Source organism: Rhinoraja longicauda, chromosome 18, assembly GCF_053455715.1.
Source record: "Rhinoraja longicauda isolate Sanriku21f chromosome 18, sRhiLon1.1, whole genome shotgun sequence".
Taxonomy (NCBI): Eukaryota; Metazoa; Chordata; class Chondrichthyes; order Rajiformes; family Arhynchobatidae; genus Rhinoraja; species Rhinoraja longicauda.
In genome coordinates this window covers 7,188,468-7,211,997 of record NC_135970.1, presented here as the reverse complement: position 1 = coordinate 7,211,997, position 23,530 = coordinate 7,188,468, and the positions used below count along the sequence as shown (strand labels likewise).

Here is a 23,530-nt window from a genome sequence, read left to right as displayed (position 1 = left end):
ATTCCAGCATTTTGTCTCTATCTTTAGTATAAACCGGCACCTGCAGTTGCTAGTTATTACATATTGAAAGGGTCGTGGGGAATGTGTGGGGAGCTGGAGCCATTGGAGAGTTCTACCAAAGAGTGGGCAACTGGGTTGCTGCGTTTCTTCTGTGATGTAGGGTTCTACGAAGTGAAAGGGTGCTGTGTGAGGGACCTTGATGCACCCAGGGGATCGGGACACAACTGCCAGGGAGGTTCCATGCCAGCCAGCAATGCTGGGACTGTGTGCCCATCCACAGGACTCTCTGTGCACCTCTATAAGCACACAACCAGGTACAGTAAAACACAGAGGGTATGAAGAAGGACCCCCAACCCAAAATGTCCCCAATTCAAGCCCTTATCTTAAGACACTGCCTGACCCGCTGATTAATTCCAGCACTTTGTGTTCTACAGTAAAACTCATCCTTTCAGGAGGTATTGCAGAAACGGTCTCAGACAATGGGCTCACTCACCTTTAATGTTGGATAAAACACAACATGTTTCCCACCCTGGAACCTGCAAAGAGAAGAGGCATCATACAGTGAGGGGTGCGATTCATAACCATGTCTCCCATTGTCGTGGACATTTCCCACCAACACTGTAATGACATGCCTTTCCCACCTTCCCTTTAACTGTCTGAAGAATGGTCTCAACCTGAAACGTCACCCATTCCTTCTATCCAGAGATGCTGCCTGTTTCGCTGAATTACTCCAGCATTTTGTGTAAACCAGCATCTGCAGTTCCTTCCTACACATCTCCCTTTAACACCTCTACCTGGTTCATATGGCTCATCCCCTGCAAAGACCAGACTAGGTTCATCCACCATTATACCCAAGTCATCCTGGCAGCATTTCTTCATCTGATTCACCTCCCTCTGTACCAGGTTCATTAGCACCACTATCCCATGTTAAGAGAGCCATTTAAAGTTATGGCACAGAAGGAGACCATTTGACCCATTGAGGCAATGCTAGCCAAAAACAGACCTTTGGGTTTTTCCTACTTCCCAGTAGGCCTGGTAGATGAAGCCTGCTAGATTATAATTTTCCAGTGCTCATGTTGAGGATTTCAGGGAGTGAGTACCAATGGTCCACATTCACTGCATGAAAACTGACTCCATCCAAGGACCCCGAAGGTCTTTTCAGGTGAGGCAGAGGTTCACTTTCACCTCCTCCAACCTCATCTACTGTTCAGGTGTGGACTCATATATATCGGTGAGACCAAGCACAGGCTCGGCGATCGTTTCGCTGAACAACAGGTAGTGTAAGAAAATAACTGCAGATGCTGGTACAAATCAAAGGTATTTATTCACAAAATGCTGGAGTAACTCAGAAGGTCAGGCAGCATTTCAGGAGAGAAGGAATGGGTGACTTTTTGGGTCGAGACCCTTCTTCAGACCGATGTCAGGGGGGCGGGACAAAGGAAGGATATAGGTGGAGACAGGAAGACAGTGGGAGATCTGGGAAGGGGGGGAAGAGAGGGACAGAGGAACTATCTAAAGTTGGAGAACTCAATGTTCATACCGCTGGGCTGCAAGCTGCCCAGGCGAAATATGAGGTGCTGTTCCTCCAATTTCTGGTGGGCCTCACTATGGCACTGAAGAAGGCCCATGACAGAAAGGTCAGACTGGGAGTGGGAGGGGGAGTTGAAGTGCTCAGCCACCGGGAGATCAGGTTGGTTAAGGCGGCCGAAACATCGCCCATTCCTTCTCTCCTGAGATGCTGCCTGACCTGCTGAGTTAGTCCAGCATTTTGTGAATAAATACGTTTGTTTCGCTGAACTTCGCTCATTCCGCCTTGACCTACCTGATCTCCCAGTTGCTAAACACTTTAACTCCCCCGCCCATTCCCACACTGACCTTTCTAGTCTGGGCCTCCTCCACCGTCAGAGTGAGGCTCAGTGCAAACTGGAGGAACAGCATCTCATATTTCGCTTCACAAAATGCTGGAGTAACTCAGCAGGTCAGGCAGCATCTCAGGAGAGAAGGAATGGGTGACGTTTCGGGTCGAGACCCTTCTTCAGACCCCAGCGGTATGAATATTGACTTCTCTAACTTCAAGTAACCCTTGCATACCCCCTCTCTCTCCATCCATCCCTCTTCCTAGTTCACCGACCAGTCTGACTGTCCCCTTGATTACATTTTATCTCTGTATGTCTTGTTGTCACCTTCTCTTAGCTAGCAATGATCTATTCCACATTTTCCTTGAACTTCATCCTCTTTGAGATCTCGTTCTCACACCTAACACTTCCTTATCTCTGTGTCTCCCTCTCCCATGGCTCTCAGTCTGAAGAAGGGTCTCAACCTGAAACTCCTTCGATCCAGAGATGCTGCCTGTTCCGCTGAGTTACTCCACCATTTTGTACCTATCGCATGAAAACTAAATGTCTTTTCTCTCTTTTAATTGAATTCTTACAGCTTGATACGGTATAAAAGGAATCCCATGTGACATTTTATAGGCCGCCACACTACATTCATCATTCTGTTTATTTTCTCTTTTCCACTACCTGATGTGCTCACATATTGCATGAACTGCCTGGTTAGCACGCAGAACAAAGTATCTCACTGTATCTCGGTACACGAGATAATTATAAACCAATACACAATTAGATATGCAATTGAGATTAAAGGTCATTCATTCAACAAGAGGAGCTGCAGCAGTGTGGATTCAACACTGGTTAAATAATGAGAATCGAGCAGCCTGAGGGACAAGTCGCTTTGTAGTCTGAGCCAGTGTGTGCAGCAGAGCTCCCACGCTGCTGATTTTCTGTCATATTGATGGCTTGGATTTGAGCATAGAAGGTACAATTTCCAAATTTGTCGATGATACAAAACTTGGAGACAGTTGACTGTGTGGAGAACAGACAATGACTTCAAGGAAATGGGCATGTCGTGCTGGGAGATGCGAGTGTTATATTGAGGTAGGAAGATTATAGGAGAAAAGGCCATGTAACTCAGTGGGTGTAACTCAAAACAAGAAGAGGAGGGGCTGGGAGCATATGTGCTTGATTCATTAAAAGTATACGGGCAGGGTTGAGAATGTTGTTTTGAAAATCACACAGGACCCTGGCTTTATAATAGTCAGCGATGACAAGGGCAAGGAACTACTGGCAAACCATTATCATACACTGGTTTCTGACACAACTGGAGTAGTACATCCAGTGCTGGGTGGTGCACTTCACACGAGATGTAAAGGTTTTGGACACAATCAGAAGGCGTTTACAAAAATGATTCCGTGGTTAATGGATCTTGCTTAAGTGCTCAGACTGGAGAAGCTTCTTCAAACAGACGTAGATTGCACGGGGATCTGATAGGCATAATTAAATCATCAAGGGTCTAGACAGAGTGGATGGAGAAACATTTCATATTGGCAGAGAGGCCAGTAATAAAAGAATATAAAGTGAACACGAAGACATTTTGCCCATGCACTGTGTTTAGGGTCTGGACACACTGCCTGGGGTATAGTGGAGGCAGATTCAATTCTGCTGTTCAAAAGGGAGCTGGATAAATGCCTGAAAGCAAATCGTTTTTGGTGCTTTGGGATTGGCTGGATTGCCCTGATGGAGAAACAGTATGGACTAGATGGGCTGAATAGCCTCTTTTCCTGCTGCAACCATTCTGTGGCTCAGTAATCCATCACGTAAATAGGTCTTTCCTCTTTATTCTCTCCAGGGCCCTCATCATTTTGAAGTTATATCATATTTTTTTCTTCCACCCTACTTGTGTTTTACTTTATAGTTAAGCATTTATAATTGTGGCTACATCCTTGTATCTCTCTCTGGTGTCAACCATTCTTAGTGGGTGACCAGAATGACACACAGTCATTTAGTTGTGGCCGTCAGTGTTTTAAATGGCCATCCCTCGCAAACATTCTGTACTGTAGCCACTAAAAGCAAGTAGCCCGTAAACCTTCCTATCCACTTGTCTTGCTACCATCAGGAATCAATGGAGATGCACTCCTACATCTCTCTGGGTTCTTAGTATCTCACCATTTACTACGTATTTCCTCTTCAGAAATGAACCTGATTTGCCATCTGTGCACCAACCTAACCAGTCTGTTGATGTCCTCTTGTAATTTGGCACGTTCTTCCTCTTGGGTAACCACACGGCCCATTTCAGCTCCACTGGGAAATCAAACGTGCCTCACTGAAGTTGGCCTGTTTTCGTAATGCTTTCACTAAAAGCTACAGACCAAGTAGAGAGCCCTGCAGAACCTCCATGAAGGTGCCTTCTGTCACTATAACCCGCAATGGTCACTGCTGTGTCAGTTCCCCGTGGCCCTCAATTCCTCGATCCTTCAAGAATGTATCCACCTCCTTAATACTCCCAATGATCCAGCCCGCACAACACTTCAGGCGAGGGGATTCCAGATACTCACCACCCTCTGGTGCAGGAGTCACAGCATATCCATATCTCATTGTTTAAACAACGTAATGGTGAGCAGCCTGAACTCTGCCACAAGCATGTTGTCAAAGATCACTGGAAAGTGATGGTCAGAACCTGGGCAATTTCCTCCCTGTTTTACCTAGGTCTGGTGATACAAGACTCTTTAAAACATCACATTCATCTCATTCCTCTTTTGTGAAGAAAAACAAAATGTATTCATTTCGGACCATGTAGATGCTTTTCATCTCCTAACATTTTAATCTCCAACAGAACCATTTTCATTAACAGTTCAACAGTTCAACAGAGCTTTATTTGTCATTCGGTACCAAGGTACCGAACGAAACTACATAGCAGTCACACACAAAAAAGAACACAAGACACATGACCCCAACACATAACGTCCATCACAGTGACTCCAAACACCCCCTCACTGTGATGGAGGCAACAAAACTTTCACTCTCTTCCCCACGCCCACGGACAGACAGCTCGTCCCCGTCCGACCCGCACAGTCCCCGCGGCCGAGTCGCACCGGGCGCTGAAACGTCTCGCGGCCGAACCGGGCGATGTTAGGCCCCGCGACCGAGCCGTGCGCAGCTAAGTCCTGCGACCGAGCCGCACCGGGCGATGTTAAGTCCAGCGGCCGAGCCGCACCGGGCGATGGAAGGCCCCGCGGCCGAGCCGCACCGGGCGATGGAAGGCCCCGCGGCCAAGCCGCACCAGCGATGAAAAGTCCCGCGGCCGAGCCGCACCAGCGATGAAAAGTCCCGCGGCCGAGCGATGTTAGGCCCCGCGGCCCGGGCACTGTTAAGTCCAGCGGCCGAGCCGCACCAGCGATGTTAGGCCCCGCGGCCGAGCCGCACCGGGCACTGTTAAGTCCCGCGGCCGAGCCGCACCAGCGATGTTAGGCCCCGCGGCCGAGCCGCACCGGGCACTGTTAAGTCCCGTGGCCGAGCCGCACCAGCGATGTTAGGCCCCGCGGCCGAGCCGTACCGGGCGATGTTAGGCCCCGCGGCCGAGCCGCACCCTGTGCCGTGAGGAAGAGACCTAAAAGAGAAAGGTTTCCCCCACCCCCCACCCACACCACCACCACCCCCCACACATACACCACAAAAAAAAACCCCAAAAAAAACCCATCCCAACACCGACACACAACAAAAAAAAGGAAAAAAGACGAACAGACTGCTAGCGAGCCGCAGCCGTTAGGCGCCGCCACTTAATACCTCTATACTGTTTTTTTTCTGATAACCCTGCACTTTTATCTATCCTCTGCACTGATATCTTTTTGATATGTGATTCATCCACTATTAACGACACCACATCTGTTTCACTTTCTAGATCCAGCTCATTGCCAGGATGTTAGTTAAATCGTGCGCTGCATTTAATTCCGCACTTCGGCAGTCCAATGGACCAATGTGGTGGAAAAGATTAGTGGCAGCCATTTGAGGGTAGAGATACACACAGCGCAGAATGAAGCAGGAGAGCGATGGGAAGTGTGTAGGACTTGGCTCTTTAGAATGAGCATATTGTTACCTGAAATCTCACCTTTTATATTCGAAGTAATGCTCACCAACCTCGTCAACCCAAAGCAGTTTTGTCTGATGATCTTTCAGAATCTCTATGTACCTGTAAAAATAAAGTGGTCATAGAAAGGCTGGTAGTGTGAAGATGTTACTTGAGAGGCAATTACCAAGACATACGGTCCTCAGTATACAGCACTGCTCTTATTCAGCCCAGAGTGCCCCGTACTGTAATGGGAGTCACAGCATGAAAGTCCATTGGCCCACCATCAAACACCCATTTACATTAATCCTACACTTTGTCCCATTTTATCCTCCCCACATTCCCATCAACTCCCACCAGATTCTACCATTCTCACACACACTGGGAGCAACTCACTGCTGTGAGACTGCACAACCAGCACTGCTCCCAGCAGACGAGTCAACAGTAACAGTTAAGAATACACAGAAAACCGATGACAATTTATCCTTGTCTTTACTTTTATTTAGAATGAATGATCTCTTGCTATCCACTTTGCTGCTGTAACACTGTAAATTTCCCCGGTGTGGGACGAAAAAAGGAATATTATTATTATTAATTAGCCCAACAATCTGCATGTCCTAGGAATGTGGGAGGAAACCGGAGCACCTGAAGGAAACCCTTACGGTCAAGGAAGATTGTGCGAAATCCACACGGATAGGGCCAGAGTTCAGGATCGAACCAGGGTCTCTGGACCTGTGAGGCAGCAGCCCTACTAGCTACAGCAATCTGGTGCTCAAAATATAACAGCTTACCTTAGTTCGTAACTCTAAGAAGACTAAATACCCATGCCTCACTCTGTGCTATGTGTGAAGGTCAGGGTCATTTTTATAGAATCAGCATGGAAGGAGGCCATGTATACCAGTTGTCCGCATTGGCCCATATAAAAAGTCCTCAATTGTGGCATGAACACACCATATTCATACCTAAAGTGGTTGAAATGAATGTTTGATGAATGTCTAAACTGATTGAAATCAGAGCAGACCACCCTTCCCCGTCACTAGGCAACACGCTCTGGATCAAATTTGCAAATCTCTCCTTACAAAGCTGTGGTCCTGCCCAGAGTTGACTAGTAACAGCTTACCTTCTTCACTTGTCACGTACGGGATCAAGTTGGTACCTTGTCAGGTACGGGACCAAGTTGGTACAGCTATCATTAGCACTAAGAGCTATCACAAGGTGGCTCGAGTTACCATTTACTCAACACACAATCTAAAAGAAAAGTCACAAGGTGGCAGCTCTCTACAAACGTCGCTTGTGGGCTTCGTGCTAGTGTCCTCTGTGGAGAATGAGGTGTGCCCAGCACTCAAACTTTCTCTTTTATAAATACAAGTAGAATGGCCTACTTATCACACACACACATGCACACCCACACACATGCACGCACACAATTGACACGTCCATTCCCACGATGGAAAAATTAAACTTCGATTTTAGATTTAGAGAGACAGCGCGGAAACAGGCCCTTCGGCCCACCGAGTCCGCGCCGCTCAGCGATCCCCGCACATTAACACTATCCTACACACACTAGGGACAATTTTTACATTTACCCAGTCAATTAACCTACATACCTGTACGTCTTTGGAGTGTGGGAGGAAACCGAAGATCTCAGAGAAAACCCACGCAGGTCACGGGGAGAACATACAAACTCCGTCCAGACGGCGCCCGTAGTCAGGATCGAACCTGAGTCTCCGGCGCTGCATTCGCTGTAAGGCAGCAACTCTACCGCTGCAACACCGTGCCGCCCTAAATATTACAGGGCATAGTTTTAAGGTGAGAGGGGTAAAGTTTAATGGATATGTAAGAAAGAACTGCAGATGCTGGTTTAAATCGAAGGTAGACACAAAATGCTGGCGTAACTCAGCGGGACAGGCAGCATCTCTGGAGAGAAGGAATGGGTGACGTTTCGGGTCAAGACCCTTCTTCAGACTGAGATGTGCGGGCAAGTTTTTTTTCTAAAGATGGTGGCGATTGGCTGTAACGTGTTGCCAGGGTGGTGGTTGAGGCAGATAATGATCGTGGCATTTAAGAGACACTAGACCAAGTGGACCCGTTGGGCCCAAACCTCTCTTGCATTTGTGCAATACCCTCTCCTCCCCCCCTTTGCTCCCCCTGCCCCCTCCCCCTCCCCTCCCCTCCCCCCTGCCCCCTCCTTTCCCCCACCCTCCCTACTCCTTCCCCTTCCTCCTTCCTCCCCACTCCATCCCCCTCAACCCCTCTTATCCTCCCACCTCCCCCCTCCCACTCCCTCCCTCCCTAGGAGATAGATTTAAACTTTAAAATGTGAATAACTTTAAATAAATAACACCGAATAATGAAACTTCTTCCATTAGCACCAAAGGGACGACGGTGAGTAAGGTGGGTCTAAAATTGTCGCACTATCGTGTACCGTTTTGGCTGTAGTTCAGGAACAAACAAACGAGAGTTTTAGTATATAAATTTGGATGGGGATATGCACATGCAGGAAATGGGTGATTATGGATTGTGTGCAAGCAAATAAGTGTTGGACTTGGCATCATATTCAGCATAGACATTGTGGGTGGAAGTGACAACACAGCAAGTTCTTCTTGACTGTGAGGATTCTGTCAGACAGTCACACACAACACCCCATCACTCTGACTGACACAATGGACCATTTGAATCGTGCAGGTACAATAGCGCGTTATTACGCAGCCTAGGACAAGCACACATCTGCTCCAGCAGAACTTGAATTTATTCCATCTTACTCGCGAGATGAATTGCAGTGGTGCTAATGATGGGAAATGGGGAGGGAATGTCCTCAGCAGGTTTATTTGAAGACAAGTACTACGATAATATTCTCTTCAACAAAATAGCACATCTTGCAGAATAACATGCTCCATGAATAATGCAACACAGGATCTGTAAACATCTCATCTCTATCGTACTACACTAGAAAAATTATCCACAGTAAATTGAAGAAAAATACATTTCTGCTTAATAACTATTCCGTGGGTTCAGCAACTACAGAGTGTATACTTTGGTGAGTAAGGGCTTCTGTGAGACAAGGGCAAAGGTACAGCTTCATATCAGAATCAGATTAAAAATAACTATATCCGGGGAGCGAGTCCGATCGTGGGTCTGACATAATCTGATTGCAGTTTTCTCCATTTTAAAGGGATTCAGCATATTCTACTGCATCCAATCAGCTGGTATCTTGAAATGAGATTGTAGATGGGATAAAATCATTACTAACATTAATAAATATCCAGTTGATAATTTCATTTTCGCTAATCAGTAATTAAAGCAAGATAGATGTGGGAGGACGGGAATGTGCAGTAACTGTGTGGAAGCTGATGATAGAAATCACTCAGGATTATGGATGTAAAGATTTGCAGAGTTGATGAAGTGGAGCCTGTGACTCTGACACTGTGATTCATCAGGGAGGAACGTTTCCTGGACATTTTCTTCCTGAGGAAGTCATATCTCTTAGATTAAGGACAATAGACCTGGTCAGTCAAGAGAGAAAGGCGTAGTGTGTCTGAAAGAACTGCAGATGCTGGTTTACTCCAGAGATAGACACAAGATGCTGGAGTAACTCAGCGGGACAGACAGCATCTCCGCATGGAAGGAATGGGTAATGTTTCTGGTTGAGTTTCTTCTTCAAACTGAGAGTCAAGGGAGAGGAAGACGCAAAGATATGGAAGGGTAGGTTTGAAAACAAGACATCAAAGGGGATGCAGTTCAAGGAAAATGTAGAATGTAGAGTAAATCCAAGGAAGAGGCATATAAATTGGCCAGAGGAAGCAGCAAACCAGAGGACTGGGAGACATTTAGAACTAAACAGAGGAGGACAAAGGGGTTAATTACGAGGGGGAAAAAAGAGCATGAAAGAAAGCTTACGGGGAATATAAAAACTGACTGTAAAAGCTTCTTTAGATATGTAAAAAGGAAAAGATTAGTGAAGACAAATGTAGGTCACTTACAGAGACAGGTGAATTTATAATGGGAAACAAGGAAATGGCAGAACAGTTAAACGAGTACTTTGGTTCTGTCTTCACTAAGGAAAACACAATCTCCCGGAAATACTAGGGGACCGAGGATCTAGTGGGAGGGAGGAACTGAAGGGAACCCACATCAGTCAGAAAATGGTGTTAAGTAAACTGTTGGGACTGAAGGCAGATAAATCCCCAGGGCCTGATGGTCTGCATCCCAGAGTACTCAAGGAGGTGGCCCTAGTAACTGTGAATGCATTGGTGATCATTTTCCAATGTTCTCTCGACTCTGGATCAGTTCCTGTGGACTGGAGGGTAGCCAATGTAACCCCACTTTTTAAGACAGGAGGCAGAGGGAAAACAGGGAATTATAAACCAGTTAGCCTTACAGCGGTAGTGGGGAAGATGCTTGAGGCGATTGTTAAAAATGTTTTAGCAACGCATTTGGAAAGCAGTGACAGGATCGGTCAAAGTCAGCATGGATTTAAGAAGGGGAAATCATGCTTGACTAATCTTCTGGAATTTTTTGAGGATGTAACGAGTAGAATGGATATGGGAGAGCCAGTGGATGTGGTGTACCTGGACTTTCAAAAAACCTTTGACAAGGTCCCACACAAGAGATTAGTGCAAAATTAGAGCACATGGTATTGGGGGTAGGGTATTGACATGGATAGAGAACTGGTTGGCAGACAGGAAGCAAAGAGTTGGAATGGCAGGCAGTGACTAGTGGGATGCCGCAAGGCTCGGTGCTGGGACCCCAGTTATTTACAATATATGTTAACGATTTAGACGAGGGAATTAAATGTGACATCTCCAAGTTTGTGGATGACACAAAGCTGAGTGGCAGTGTGAGCTGTGAGGAGGATGCTATGAGGCTGCAGGGTGACTTGGATAGGTTGGGTGAGTGGGCAGATGCATAGCAGATGCAGTGTAATGTGGATAAATGTGAGGTTATCCACTTTGGTGGCAAGAACTGGAAGGCAGATTGTAATCTGAATGGTGTCGGATTAGGAAAAGGGGAGGTGCAACAAGACCTGGGTGTGCTTGTATATCAGTCACTGAAAGTAAGCATGCAGGTATAGCAGGCAGTGAAAAAAGCTAATGGCATGTTGGCCTTCATTACAAGAGGATTTGAGTAGCGTAGGTTCACCAGGTTCATTACCGGGATAACGGGACTGAGATATGATGAAAGAATGGGTCGACTGAGCTAGTATTCACTGGTATTTAGAAGGACGAGAGGGGATCTTATAGAAACATATAAAATTCTTAAAGGATTGGACAGGCAAGATGCTGGAAAAACATTCCCGGGATTGGGGGAGTCCAGAACTAAGAGTCACAGTTTAAGAATAAGGGGTAGGCCATTTAGGACTAAGATGAGGAAAAACCTCTTCACCCAGAGAGTTGTGAATTTATGGAGTTTTCCGCCACAGAAGGCAGTGGAGGCCAATTCACTAGATGTTTTCAAGAGAGAGTTAGATTTAGCTCTTAGGGCTAAAGGAATCAAGGGATATGGGGAAAAAGCAGGAACGGGGTACTGATTTTAGATGGTCAGCCATGATCGTATTGAATGGCACGAAGGGCCGAATGGGTTACTCCTGCACCTATTATTTTTTTCTCGGTCATTTTCGCTAGGGGAAGCATACAATGATAACATTTTAATCAGGAAGAGTCAGACTGGTCAGAGAACTAGGGTGGGGGAGGGATGGAGAGAGAGGCAAGCGAAGGGTTACTTGAAGTTAGAGGTCGATATTCATACCGCTGGGTTGGAAGTTGCCCAAGCAAAATATGAGGAACGGCACACAGTCTGTCTGCGAATGTGGATCAGAAGAAGGCACTGGAGGAGCCACAACCTCTGCACAAAGTTCTTGCAGAGGGGACAAGGAGGACGAGCACACCGACTACTAAACTGGGGGAATGATCATGACGGGAGTGGTGATGAATTGTTCTTTTCTCCAACCACATGTGTGAGTCCCCAAGGCTGCATTTTCTACCAAGTGCTCAGTTTAAGGACATTAGACAATAGACAATAGGTGCAGGAGTAGGCCATTCGGCCCTTCGAGCCACCACCGCCATTCAATGTGATCATGGCTGATCATTCTCAATCAGTACACCGTTCCTGCCTTCTCCCCATACCCCCTGACTCCGCTATCCTTAAGAGCTCTATCTAGTTCAGAGTTGGATAGGCCCACAGTGGGAGATGGTGGGTCCAACTTCATAGCCCATGTGTGAATTAATGACAAAGACCGGACAAGGAAGGAAGTTCTGTTGACAGAATTTCAGTAGCTAGGGTCCAAATTAATCAGCAGAATCACAAAAGATAATAATTTCTGGATTACCATTTCAGCCAGGTGAACATAGGCCTGACGTTCAATAGACCAGAGTTGAATGCATGGATCAAAGGTTGATGTGGGAGAAATGGGTTTCATTTCATGGGGTGCTGGAGGAAGGAGGAGACGATTCTACTGAAGTGGCTTCACTTTAATTGGGATAGGAATAGTGCCCCAGCAAATCCAGGTATCTGCAGATAAGGCTTGAAATCACATAGCTGAGAGGAGAGTTCAGATGAGGGGAAAAAAGCCATTAAAGAGCAAGAAAAAGCTGGTAATACAGGATAGTAAAAGAGGTAATGATAACCAGGGTCTGTCATGAAGAGACAGAGCAAACAAACATCAGAGGAGACTTCCAATTAGAGAAAGCAGGGGAAAATAGTTTAAAAAGTGAAGAGTGGATGCAACAAGGAACTGCAGATGCTGGAATCTTGTGTAAAACACAAAGTGCTGGAGCAACCCAGCGAGTCTTGCAGCATCTCTGGAGGACATGGGTGGGCAATGATTTGGGTTGGGTTGGGGCCCTTCTGACTGATTGGAATAGGGGGAGAAAGCTGGAAAAGAAGTGGGGGCAGGGCAATGCCTGACGGGGTTATGGATGGATAAAGGTGAGGGGGAGGTGGTTTGATTGGCAGATGGGTGGACAAAGGCTAGATGAAAATGAAACAAAAGGGTGATAAAAGTGGGACAAGGAGACAAAAGGGTGTCAGATAAGGAAGGGAGGAGTGAAATAAAAAGTTAGAGGGAAGGATGGAGATGGAAGGGGACTGGAGGGGTAAAATGAAAACTTTTTTGTGGAATGCAATCGGCAGTCAGAATAAGATGCACAACTTGATGGCACAAATACAAATAAATGGGCTTGATCGAAGTCATTACTGAGACATGGGCTCTTGGGATCAAGGTCGGGAATTGAATATTTAACTTTTAATAGTGATGGGCAAAATAGAAAATTGCAGCAAGCCTAAGGAAGTAGTATTAATTTACTTACAGTGTTATGAAAAAGAACATTAAGCTGGGGCTTAGGTAAATGTCAGTACTCAGCAAAGGAGAATCAAAGTATTGACAACAAAAGAGACAATGGAACAATTAAAAATGCAGTAAACGTTTTCCAAAGGAAGGAAAGAAAATCAACAAAATTCAATGCAGAAAGACTGAAACAGGAGAAATTATACTGAGAAAAAAGGAAACAATGGGAAAACAAAACAAATATTTTCTGGCCATCTTGACAGAAGGATTCACGGAAAAAGTCCGAAGAAAGGTATCGACCCGAAATGTCACCCATTCCTTCTATCCAGAGATGCTGCCTGTCCTGCTGAGTTACTCCAACATTTTGAGTCTATCTTCAGTGTAAACCAGCACCTGCAGTTCCTTCCTGCACAGAAACAAACCTCCTGGGAATAGTGGGGTACAACAGATTTGAGGGATATCAGAAATTTTAAAACATGGCATTGGAAAGATGAATGGATTTAAAAGCTAATAAATTCGGAGGAGCTGGTCACCTGCATCCCAAACCTTTGAAAGAGATGATGATGGATGGACAGTGCATGTGCTAATATCATCTTCGAAAATCCAGATCCCAACATGCTTCCCACAGATTGGAAAATGGAGCAAGAGGGAGAAAGAAGGTGGAATACTGAAAACTAGCCTGACATCAGAAGAAAGGAAAATGTTAAAATTCATTGTCAAGGGATTGGCATGAGGGCTCTTAGAACATAAGATAGGGCAAAGTCAACATGGATTTATGAAAGGAGTCAAGAGTGTTTTATTGTCACATGTCCTGAAAGGGAACAATGACATTCTTACTTGCAGCAGCACAACAGACATGTAAACATAGTACTCTATTAAACCCATAATAAACTACGGAAAAGGTCACTTTATATATGCATATAAAGGGTTTAAAATCAAGCTTGGCAAACTTATTAGAATTTTCTGAGGTTGCAACTGACAGAATAGATAAGCGGAAAGCAGTGAATATTGTGTATTAGATTTTCAGAGGGCTTTCAATTGGATATCACAGAGGGTGCTCAGGGAGATGGGAGGGAAGGCCACATGAACCAGCTAAACCATTCATTCACAGGCTGAGAAAGGGAGAGAGAAAAAGAGAGTGAGAGAGTGAGAGAGAGAAAAGGAGAGAGAGGGGAGTGGGGATAGAGAGGGGAGTGACAGAGAGAGAGAGGAGAGAAAGAGGTGAGAGGAGGGAGGAGAGAGAGAGAGAGCGAGAGGAGAGAGAGGATTGAATAAAAAAGGGTATTACATCATGAAGATTGAGATTTTTAATTGAATGACATTTCATTTATTCTTTGACAGAAGCAATTTTCCTCACTTTTGGAATGCTCAATACCCATTAGGATTGAAAGTGGTGATTAGGAGACTCTGGCTCCCTGTCAGATAATGGGCTTGTTGTGACTCAGTTGTCAGCAGCTGATGAAGAATGCTCCCTTGATTTATCAATTGCCCACCACTTAATTCATACCTAGTTTCTCATTCAAAAATATCAATTTTTATATGAAAATATGAATTAAATACGTTATTACAATGCATACAGAACGCAGGGATTTTCAGCCTAATAATTACTGCAAATGCATTACATTAGCCAGAGACTCACAGTGTAGACTACTGCACGAGACACATGGAATGGAATTACTACCGCACACTAGGCTGGGCGATAATTATTGCAGAGTGGCGTATAAAAGGCAGGGGAAATGAAAAGGCACTGAAAACCACTCAGTTCAATCGAAGTAATTGAGGAAATCAATGTGTGACAGACAACACAGCATTAGATGAGGCACTGTATAAATCAACGGCACCGAGTTTAACCTTCTCACCAACAGCTGGGACACAATAATGGTGAGAGAGCAGTTCTACAATAGTCGAGCAATGGTGGCGCAGCGGTAGAGTTGCTGCCTCACAGCGCCAGAGACCCCGGTCCGATTCTGACCACGGGTGCTGTCTGCACGAAGTTTGTACATTCTCCCTGTGACTGCGTGGGTTTCCTTCGGGTGCTCCGGTTTCCTCTCACATTCCAAGAACGTACAGGTTTGTAGCTGAACTGGCTTCGGTAAAACTTGTAAATGGTCCCTTGTGTGTAGGAAAGTGCTGGTGTACAGGGATCGCTATTCGGCATGGACTTTATCAGCCGAAGGCCCTGTTTCCGTGCTACATCTCTAAACTAAACTGTACTCCATAACAATATTCACTTGTTAATCCCCAGGTACGTCTTACCCTGCCAGCACAACAGACCTTTCCACAGGAATGGCAGTCTCGGAAACATTTAGGTAGATAATCCTAGAGGTCCCTAAAGCAGGTGATGGAGGCAGAGACTCTCATAACATTTAAGAAGGATCCTCACTGTGGAGGATCTTGAATTACCATAGTAAAGGCAGCTGTGAAACAATTGCTGGCAAATGAGATATAGGTAGATGGTCGGCATGGGCATAATGGGCAGAAGGGTCTATTTCTGTGCTGTACGACTCTGTGACCAGTTGTGTGGGGATGCACTGGAGGAGTTGCAGGTGATTTGATCGGTACTTAAAATAAAAGGTGTAACAGAGTTGAATTACAAAGTATCCCCATGGAAGGACAAAGAACCAGCAATTACAGAATGATGAATATTTAGCACAAGGACAAAAAGTGAGAAGGGGGAAGTCGTTTTTACACAGTGAGGATTTCATGTTGCTATGGGTAGTTGGGGAGGCAGATCACATTTAGCACTCAAGAGGGAGCTGGATCTGATTTTTGAAAGGAAAGAATTGCTAGGAATCGAGGAGAGTGAAAGGGAGTGGGGCTGGTAGGATTATTGTCACATAGAACAGGTGTGGACTGAACACCATCTTCTGTGCTGTAATCATTCTGATTCTGTTATTGTCTCCCCTCACTGACAAACCAGTGTTAGTCTGAGGAAGGGTTCTGACCCAAAACGTCACCTTTCTCCAGAGATGCTGCCTGGCCCGCTGTGTTGCTCCAGCGCTTTGTGTCTATCTTCGGATTAAACCAGCATCTGTATTTCCTTCCTACACAAAGCAGTACCAGGTCACGTTAGAAGCGGTACGGAGGCCAGCAAGAGCACAGAGTTGAGGCTTCAATGTCTGCAAGGAGTGACATCGCAGCATCACCACAGACCAAGCTGGCTGGGTCATGTGAGACGCAGACTTCAGCAGGTGATGAGAGAACCAATGCAAGGGACAAACCTACCCAATATCAGGAGTCCAGAGTGCTTATTTGTCATATGCACCAGATATGAACAACTACAATACATTATCAGTTATTCTAAGTAAACTACCAAGATAATGCAAAACCCAAAGTACACAGAGCTACTACAGTAGAGTGGAGCAGTCAATAGTAGGGTTGCAGTTAGGATTGTGACGGGTGGCTCATGAGCCTAATGGTTGATGGGAAGAAGCTGCTCTTGGTCCTGGAGGTAAGGATTCTCAGGATCCTGCACAGATGCTGTTCGACCCACTGAGTTCCTCGAGCAGTTTGTTTTTGTTGCTCCAGATTCCAGCATCACGCGTGTCTGTCCTGGAATCAAACACTGGCACCTGATGCTCTGGTTCAGGTCGCCTCACATTCACATCTACTTCCTCTCCCGACGGTAGCAGTGAGAAGAGAGTGCTTCCACGATCTACCGACCGGATCTCCGGTATCCACCCCACATTCCAAAGATGTGCAGGTTTGCAGGTTAATTGGCTTCTGTAAATTGCTTCTAGTGTGTAGGATGCATAAATTGGCATAGCATAGAACTAGTGTACAGGTGATTTGTGGTCAGCGTACTTTGTGGGCCAAAGGGCCAGTTCTCCACACTGTACCTCTAAACTAAAAAAAGCTCACTCACATCTACTACCTGTCCAGTAACGCAGTTATCTCTGGCGGTTTCACATTACCGTCAAATGTACACGTAGCCTGATGCCTGCTGAAAACTAGCGAGCACATACATGAATAGGAGCTCCTGCCAAAACTACATGGCCCCCATCACTCTGCAACTGCTACAACCGTTAATACAGAGGAAGGAACTGCAGATGGAAGGGTCTCGACCCGAAACGTCACCCATTCCTTCTGTCCAGAGATGCTGCCTGACCCGCTGAGTTACACCAGCATTTTGTGTCTATCTACAGCAAATTACTGGGCTGACGCAAGCAGAACTGCCGCTGATGCCTGGGTATCAAAGTCAAAACTGCATTAAGTAGAACTCAAAGAGAATTAGTCAAAAAAATGAGCATCAGGCCTCAGAACGATTTCAAGGTCCACGGAGCCTGAAATGAATTATCTTAAAGGTGATACATGGCGATCGGGAACACCAGCCTGCTCTGCTGCACCAGTGCCTCACTCTGAGGACCGATGAATGAATTTAGGGAGGATTGTCTCCACCTCCTGTAGTCTGAAGGCTGTGTGCTGGCCACTCTTTAAGGGTGGGCTGTGTTAAAGAGTTCAGCAGCACTGGGGAATTGAACATGCATTCCATATTAACAGGTCACAACCTTGCTGTCCATTTGCTATGCTTGCTGTTAGTTGGATTATTGGTCATCTGTCTGTGGATGTAGCGCTACTGGAAAGGTGATCACTACCCCATCTCAACTATGGATAGGACAACATGGATGAACTATATGATTAGGACAAGTTTGGAGGGATACGGACCATGCACAGGCAGGTGGGATTAGTGTAGCTGGGACATGTTGGCTGGATTGGGCAAGTTTGGCCGAAGGGCCTGTTTCCACACTGTATCACTCTATGACTCTATAATGGAGAGGGCCTTGTTAGTTCTAAGACCTTTAAGGTCATTTGCAGCTTCCCCTTACCTAGAAATATCAGCTATCTCAGGTGCGACCAGTAACATTACCCCTCGACACAGCCAAGTCTCTTAATAAAATTATTAAGGGGTTGGACACGTTAGAGGCAGGAAACATGTTCCCAATGTTGGGGGAGTCCAGAACCAGGGGCCACAGTTTAAGAATAAGGGGTAGGCCATTTAGAACGGAGATGAGGAAAAACTTTTTTAGTCAGAGAGTTGTGAATCTGTGGAATTCTCTGCCTCAGAGGGCAGTGGAGGCCAATTCTCCGAATACATTCAAGAGAGAGCTAGATAGAGCTCTTAAGGATAGCGGAGTCAGGGGGTATGGGGAGAAGGCAGGAACGGGGTACTGATTGAGAATGATCAGCCATGATCACATTGAATGGCGGTGCTGGCTCGAAGGGCCGAATGGCCTTCTCCTGCACCTATTTTCTATTGTCTATTGTCCCTCAACATCACATCACCCATCACCCACTTTACCTGAATTTTGTCAGGTTCCCTGGCTGACACACGGTCATGGATAAAGAATGATCGACTTCAGTCGACGCTGGGAAAGCTAGTCATGGTGTTTGACATCCATTACTCCGACCATTGACACCGTCTTCCTTTCCTGCCGAGTTTGACGGCTTGCTACAGTAATCGAGTCAACCCTGAGTCAGGGTGACTTTTGCAGACCAGAATCTTATCCCATACCGGGTGCCCTTGTTCTCATTGATCGAGTGACTCACAGTGCCAATACCTCACGCTGAAAATTGTTTCCAGTTAAGTTAACATCCACATATTTCTCTGATATCTTCTTAAGCTCCACAATAATCCCTCTCCGAAGATACTCTACTCTCTGATTCTCTCCCCTAATTCTCTGCCACACTGTCAGCTGAGGCTGCAACATTCTGGGATCACTGTACCCACGTTACAACTCATCCCTTCTGTCAATGCTTTGGCTCTATGTTCACTTTCATTTCTTCCTTGTGAATAAACACCACTGTTGCAAACTGCACTCCTCCTGAACCTACCACCCCAGCCCCTCCCAGACTTATTTGTGGTGTTTTGTGAAAATAATCTTCTATCCCTCCCTAGTCTGACACACACACACACGCCAGCTTGGTTCCTACTGCTCTGTGAAGTTTAGCAAGTTTAATATGTGATGAAAGAATCACGACAGAAATGTAGCAATAAGTGGAAAAACAGATCAGTCTACATGATGACTGGGTAATGATCCAGGCTTTGTAAAAGGACAAGACTAAATTAATCTACAAGCCTTCTTCACTAACATCTGGGCACTAGTTCCCACAAAGCTGTGCCAGCTGGCCATCAGAATGATGAGATGAAAGCCAAAAATAGATAATCATGGGCTCAGCCCTCCCCTCCATCAAAAGCATCTACATGAGGCACTGCCACCTACATGTGGCATCTTTCATCAAGGATCCCCACCATGCCCTCTTCTCGCTGCTACTATCAGGCAGGAGGTTACAGAAGCCGCAAGTCCCACACTAGCAGTTTCAGGAACATCTACGTTCCTACAGCTATCAAGTTCATGAACCTAATCCTACCTCAACAGTAGAACATTGATGACAACCACTGCTTGTGCTACCATGGACTTATTTTCCAATTATATTTTGCACTAATGTGTTATTTTTTTTACAGTCTTCTTTTGCTGTCTTGCAAGAATATATGTGCAAATGATGTTTGATTTACGTTTCTGTCTGTTGTCTGCCTACGTGTCTGTGATGGCGCTGCGAGCAAGTTTTTCATTGTCCTGTACCTCAATATACTTGTGCATATGGCAATAAACTCGACTTGACTTGACTATGACCATTCGACAGAGCAACAAAATTGTCCTACAACATTCCTGGGTGTTCGAGGCCCATTGGCCAGATTGAATCAGTAGATGTGGGCCATGGTGTGACAGCTTTAGACTGGAGCATGCACCACGATTGAACCTGGACTACTTGAAACCTTATGATTTGAGACTGGAAATGGCCGGGGAAGCCTGATCAGCAAACGAACCAGTACTCCCCGCTGGCAGACGTCACAAGGAGAAAGTTTTTAGGGAAGGAGGTCTGTGGTAAAGAACTGGTTGGAGCACTTCAATGATCATCGGCTATACTGAATAAGTGGCACCATCGGTAAAGGAAGACCAAAGGACCTTAACCCAAAATCACATTGAACACTGTCTGCAAGAGTGGTCAAATGCAGCGAAAAGAGCTTCAGAGGGGGTATTGGATAAGGTGCTGTGATGAAGTTAGTTGGAGAGCTGTGGGAAAGAGCAGGTTAATGGAAGTAAATGGCTTGTTCCACAGGCAGAACATGGACTCAAACGGCCAGTTGGCCATCTTCTATGCCACAGCAATTATATTGTTCTACAAATGGTTGGAAATTTCAAGTGACAAAGGAATAAACAAGATCAAGAGGCACGCTAGGCTCAGATCTCACATTTCTGATGTTATATGAACATGATAGACTCAATGGGATTAACAGTAATGGTCTATGGGAAGGTAAACCGCTTTCATCATGTTCTCCAATGTAAAATGAGAATGAGGCATCAGCCTGTAGAAACAACTGCACCTTCACGTTAAATGCCAAAAGTATTTCCCTACACAGCAGATCAGAGAACGCGCTGTAGCCCTTCCATGTGAAGATGGACAAAAAAGCAACTAAAGGGCCTGTCCCACTTAGTTCATTTTCTAGGCGACTACAGGCGACTAGGCCGACGCCACATGGTCGCTGGGGTGTCACCTGTATGGTTGGGAGTAGTCTCCTCAAAGAGCCGTAGAGTCTTTCTGGTCGCCGCTGGATTTTCAGAATGTTGAACATTTTTCGGCGACAGTCAGCGTCAGTGGGTTTGACGCCAATGAGCGTAGCTTGGCGTCTCCTGACGTAGGTGCTGTCGTTGGTTGTCGCCAGGTGACGTAGGTTGTCGTTGATGCTGACTTCGGTGAATTCCATTGGCGACTACCTACGTCAACTGGCGACAGGCGTCAAGAGAAGTCAAGTTGCGACAGGCATTGGAAAAGCCCAAGTCCACAGAAGTCAAGTTACAACAGCCAATCGCGATGCTGATGAATGAAGTCCATCTACGCCTATATCAGCGACAAGCTACGACCATTCCGGCAACAACCCACAACAGCTGGCGACCATCGGCGACAGTTGACGCGACGAGCTACGCCGGTGTGGCCTCCGTGGGAAACGCCCGTGGTCAGGCGTGGACATTGTGCGTTTTGTGTTGTGGACATTGGACATCGAATAGTGCAACATGGCTCCAAGGAGAAGGAAGGGGCAGCCCAAGGGCAGGGTCCAACACCCATCCCCACCCACCAGGCAGGTGGAGACTGAGGGCACCCAGGAGGAGGAGGCCCAGGAGGAGACCAGGGAGGTGGCCCTTATCCCCACCACCACCCCAGCCCGGACTGGCCTCCCTACCAAGATGACAGGTACTGCAGCTGCTGGCCCAGACTCAGCATCAGATGATGCTCAGTTCACTAATGCCTCAATTAGACAATAGACAATAGGTGCAGGAGTAGGCCATTCGGCCCTTCGATCCAGCAACACCATTCAATGTGATCATGGCTGGTCATTCTCAATCAGTACCCCGTTCCTGCCTTCTCCCCATACCCCCTGACTCCATTATCCTTAAGAGCTCTACCTAGCTCTCTCTTGAATGCATTCAGAGAATTGTCAGGAGACCCAAGGTAGTTCCATACGAGTTCAGCAGGGGTCAAGAAGGAGAGCTGGTCGAGTGGTATTAGTCAAACCCAGAGTTGTATGAAAAGAACCACCAACATTACAGGAACAAGGACAGGAAGAACTCACTACGTGACACCAAGGCCATGGAGTTCCCTGACTGCACCTGTAAGTACCGACTTCATGTTGTGTGGCAGCTGCTGTGTCCTTATCCAGAATAAATATAATGAAAACAAAAATTTGTTTGTCATCTTGTTTGCCATGACATTGTGGACAGATAATAGTGCCATAAGCCACCAGCAAGTTTGCCTGTACATGTTGCCTACCGTTGAATTTTTGGGGGTTATTTTTTTTTCTGTGTATTTTTTTCCATATGTGGTGACATGCAGTCTGAAAAAACTTGCAAGTTTCTAGCAGTAGCTCTTCCATTCTCTTGCAGGCAGGCAATTCTCACTGGTCTTTATTTATTTATTTACAGATGCCCAACTCGCACGGTGGCGCAGCGGTAGAGTTGCTGCTTTACAGCGAATGCAGCGCCGGAGACTCAGGTTCGATCCTGACTACGGGTGCTGTACTGTAAGGAGTTTGTACATTCTCCTCGTGACCTGCGTGGGTTTTCTCCGAGATCTTCGGTTTCCTCCCACACTCCAAAGACGTACAGGTATGTAGGTTAATTGACTGGGTAAATGTAAAAATTGTCCCTAGTGGGTGTAGGATAGTGTTAATGTGCGGGGACCGCTGGGCGGCGCGGACTTGGTGGGCCGAAAAGGCCTGTTTCCGCGCTGTATCTGAAATATGAAATAATAAATATGAAATATGAAAAATAATATGAAAAGCCAGAGAACAAGATATGGCAAGCTGTCTCAGATTGCAAACAAGTCAGGGTCTGGCAGCAAAAAATGTACCCAGAGGCAGCAGTGGATCATCGACAAATGGAGCTTTATCAATTCACATATAGTACGAGTGGAGAGGAGACGGAGCACCAGGAAGGTAATTATTACAAAATAGTTATGGCGAAATTGATCATTTGATTGTCATCTTGCTTGCCATGTCCTGATGGTCTTGAAAGCTTGAAAACACATTTATTTTCTTCGAGTTTGACAAGAAGAAGCCACTGCCCAGTATGTTGAGTGAAGAGGAGTTTGATCCACTTGAGGGAACCTCTGGATCCAGCCCCTCCACCAGTCAGCAGCACAGCAAGAGGAGCAGGGCCACTGCCAGCTCCACTGCAGGCTCCACCACAACAGCAAAGCAGGTAGAGGAGAGAGAGAGAGGCAAGTCCGCAGGAGCTGATCAAGGCGCTAAGTACTTTTGGGGAAACTTTTGGCAGGTTTCTCCATCCATCCATCCATCCATCCATCCATCCATCCACCTCTTCTTCTTCTTCTTCTCCCTTTTTCTCCAAATTTACTTACCTGTACCATACTCATTTATGTTGCAGCTCATGCAACAGGCAACAGAGGCCAGGGAAGCCAGACAGTCCATGATGCAGCCCCAGACACCACATGAGAGGGCTGTTGGCAGCTTCCTGGGCTTCTTAAAGAATGAGCTGTTCAAGATTCCAGAGAACGTGTGGTTCAACTACACCATGGCTGCCATGACGATGGCCCATGACTTCTCCTAGCCGGTAAATATTTAAAGTAATTTTTGTGGAATTTTGGGGACATTTGACTTTAATATTTGACCTGCACCAGTGACACCAGGGGGTACCCCCAGAACAGAGACCCAGGACGCGTGGGGACATTCTTGCCATAGAGGGAGTACAGAGAAGGTTCACCAGATTGATTCCTGGGATGGCAGGACTTTCATATGAAGAAAGACTGGATATACTCGGCTTTGTACTCGCT

General features: G+C 46.2%; 1 protein-coding gene across 1 annotated transcript in view; it reads right to left on the bottom strand.

The window, feature by feature from the left end:
- chid1 (chitinase domain containing 1) overlaps positions 1-23,530 on the bottom strand; it is an 89,023-nt gene that overhangs the window by 959 nt on the left and 64,534 nt on the right. Inside the window, exons 10-11 of the mRNA XM_078415053.1 lie at positions 5,944-6,024; positions 494-536 (exon numbers count right to left, since the gene is read on the bottom strand). Coding sequence (XP_078271179.1) covers positions 494-536; positions 5,944-6,024 — 124 coding nt within the window. The remainder of the gene's footprint in view (positions 1-493; positions 537-5,943; positions 6,025-23,530) is intronic.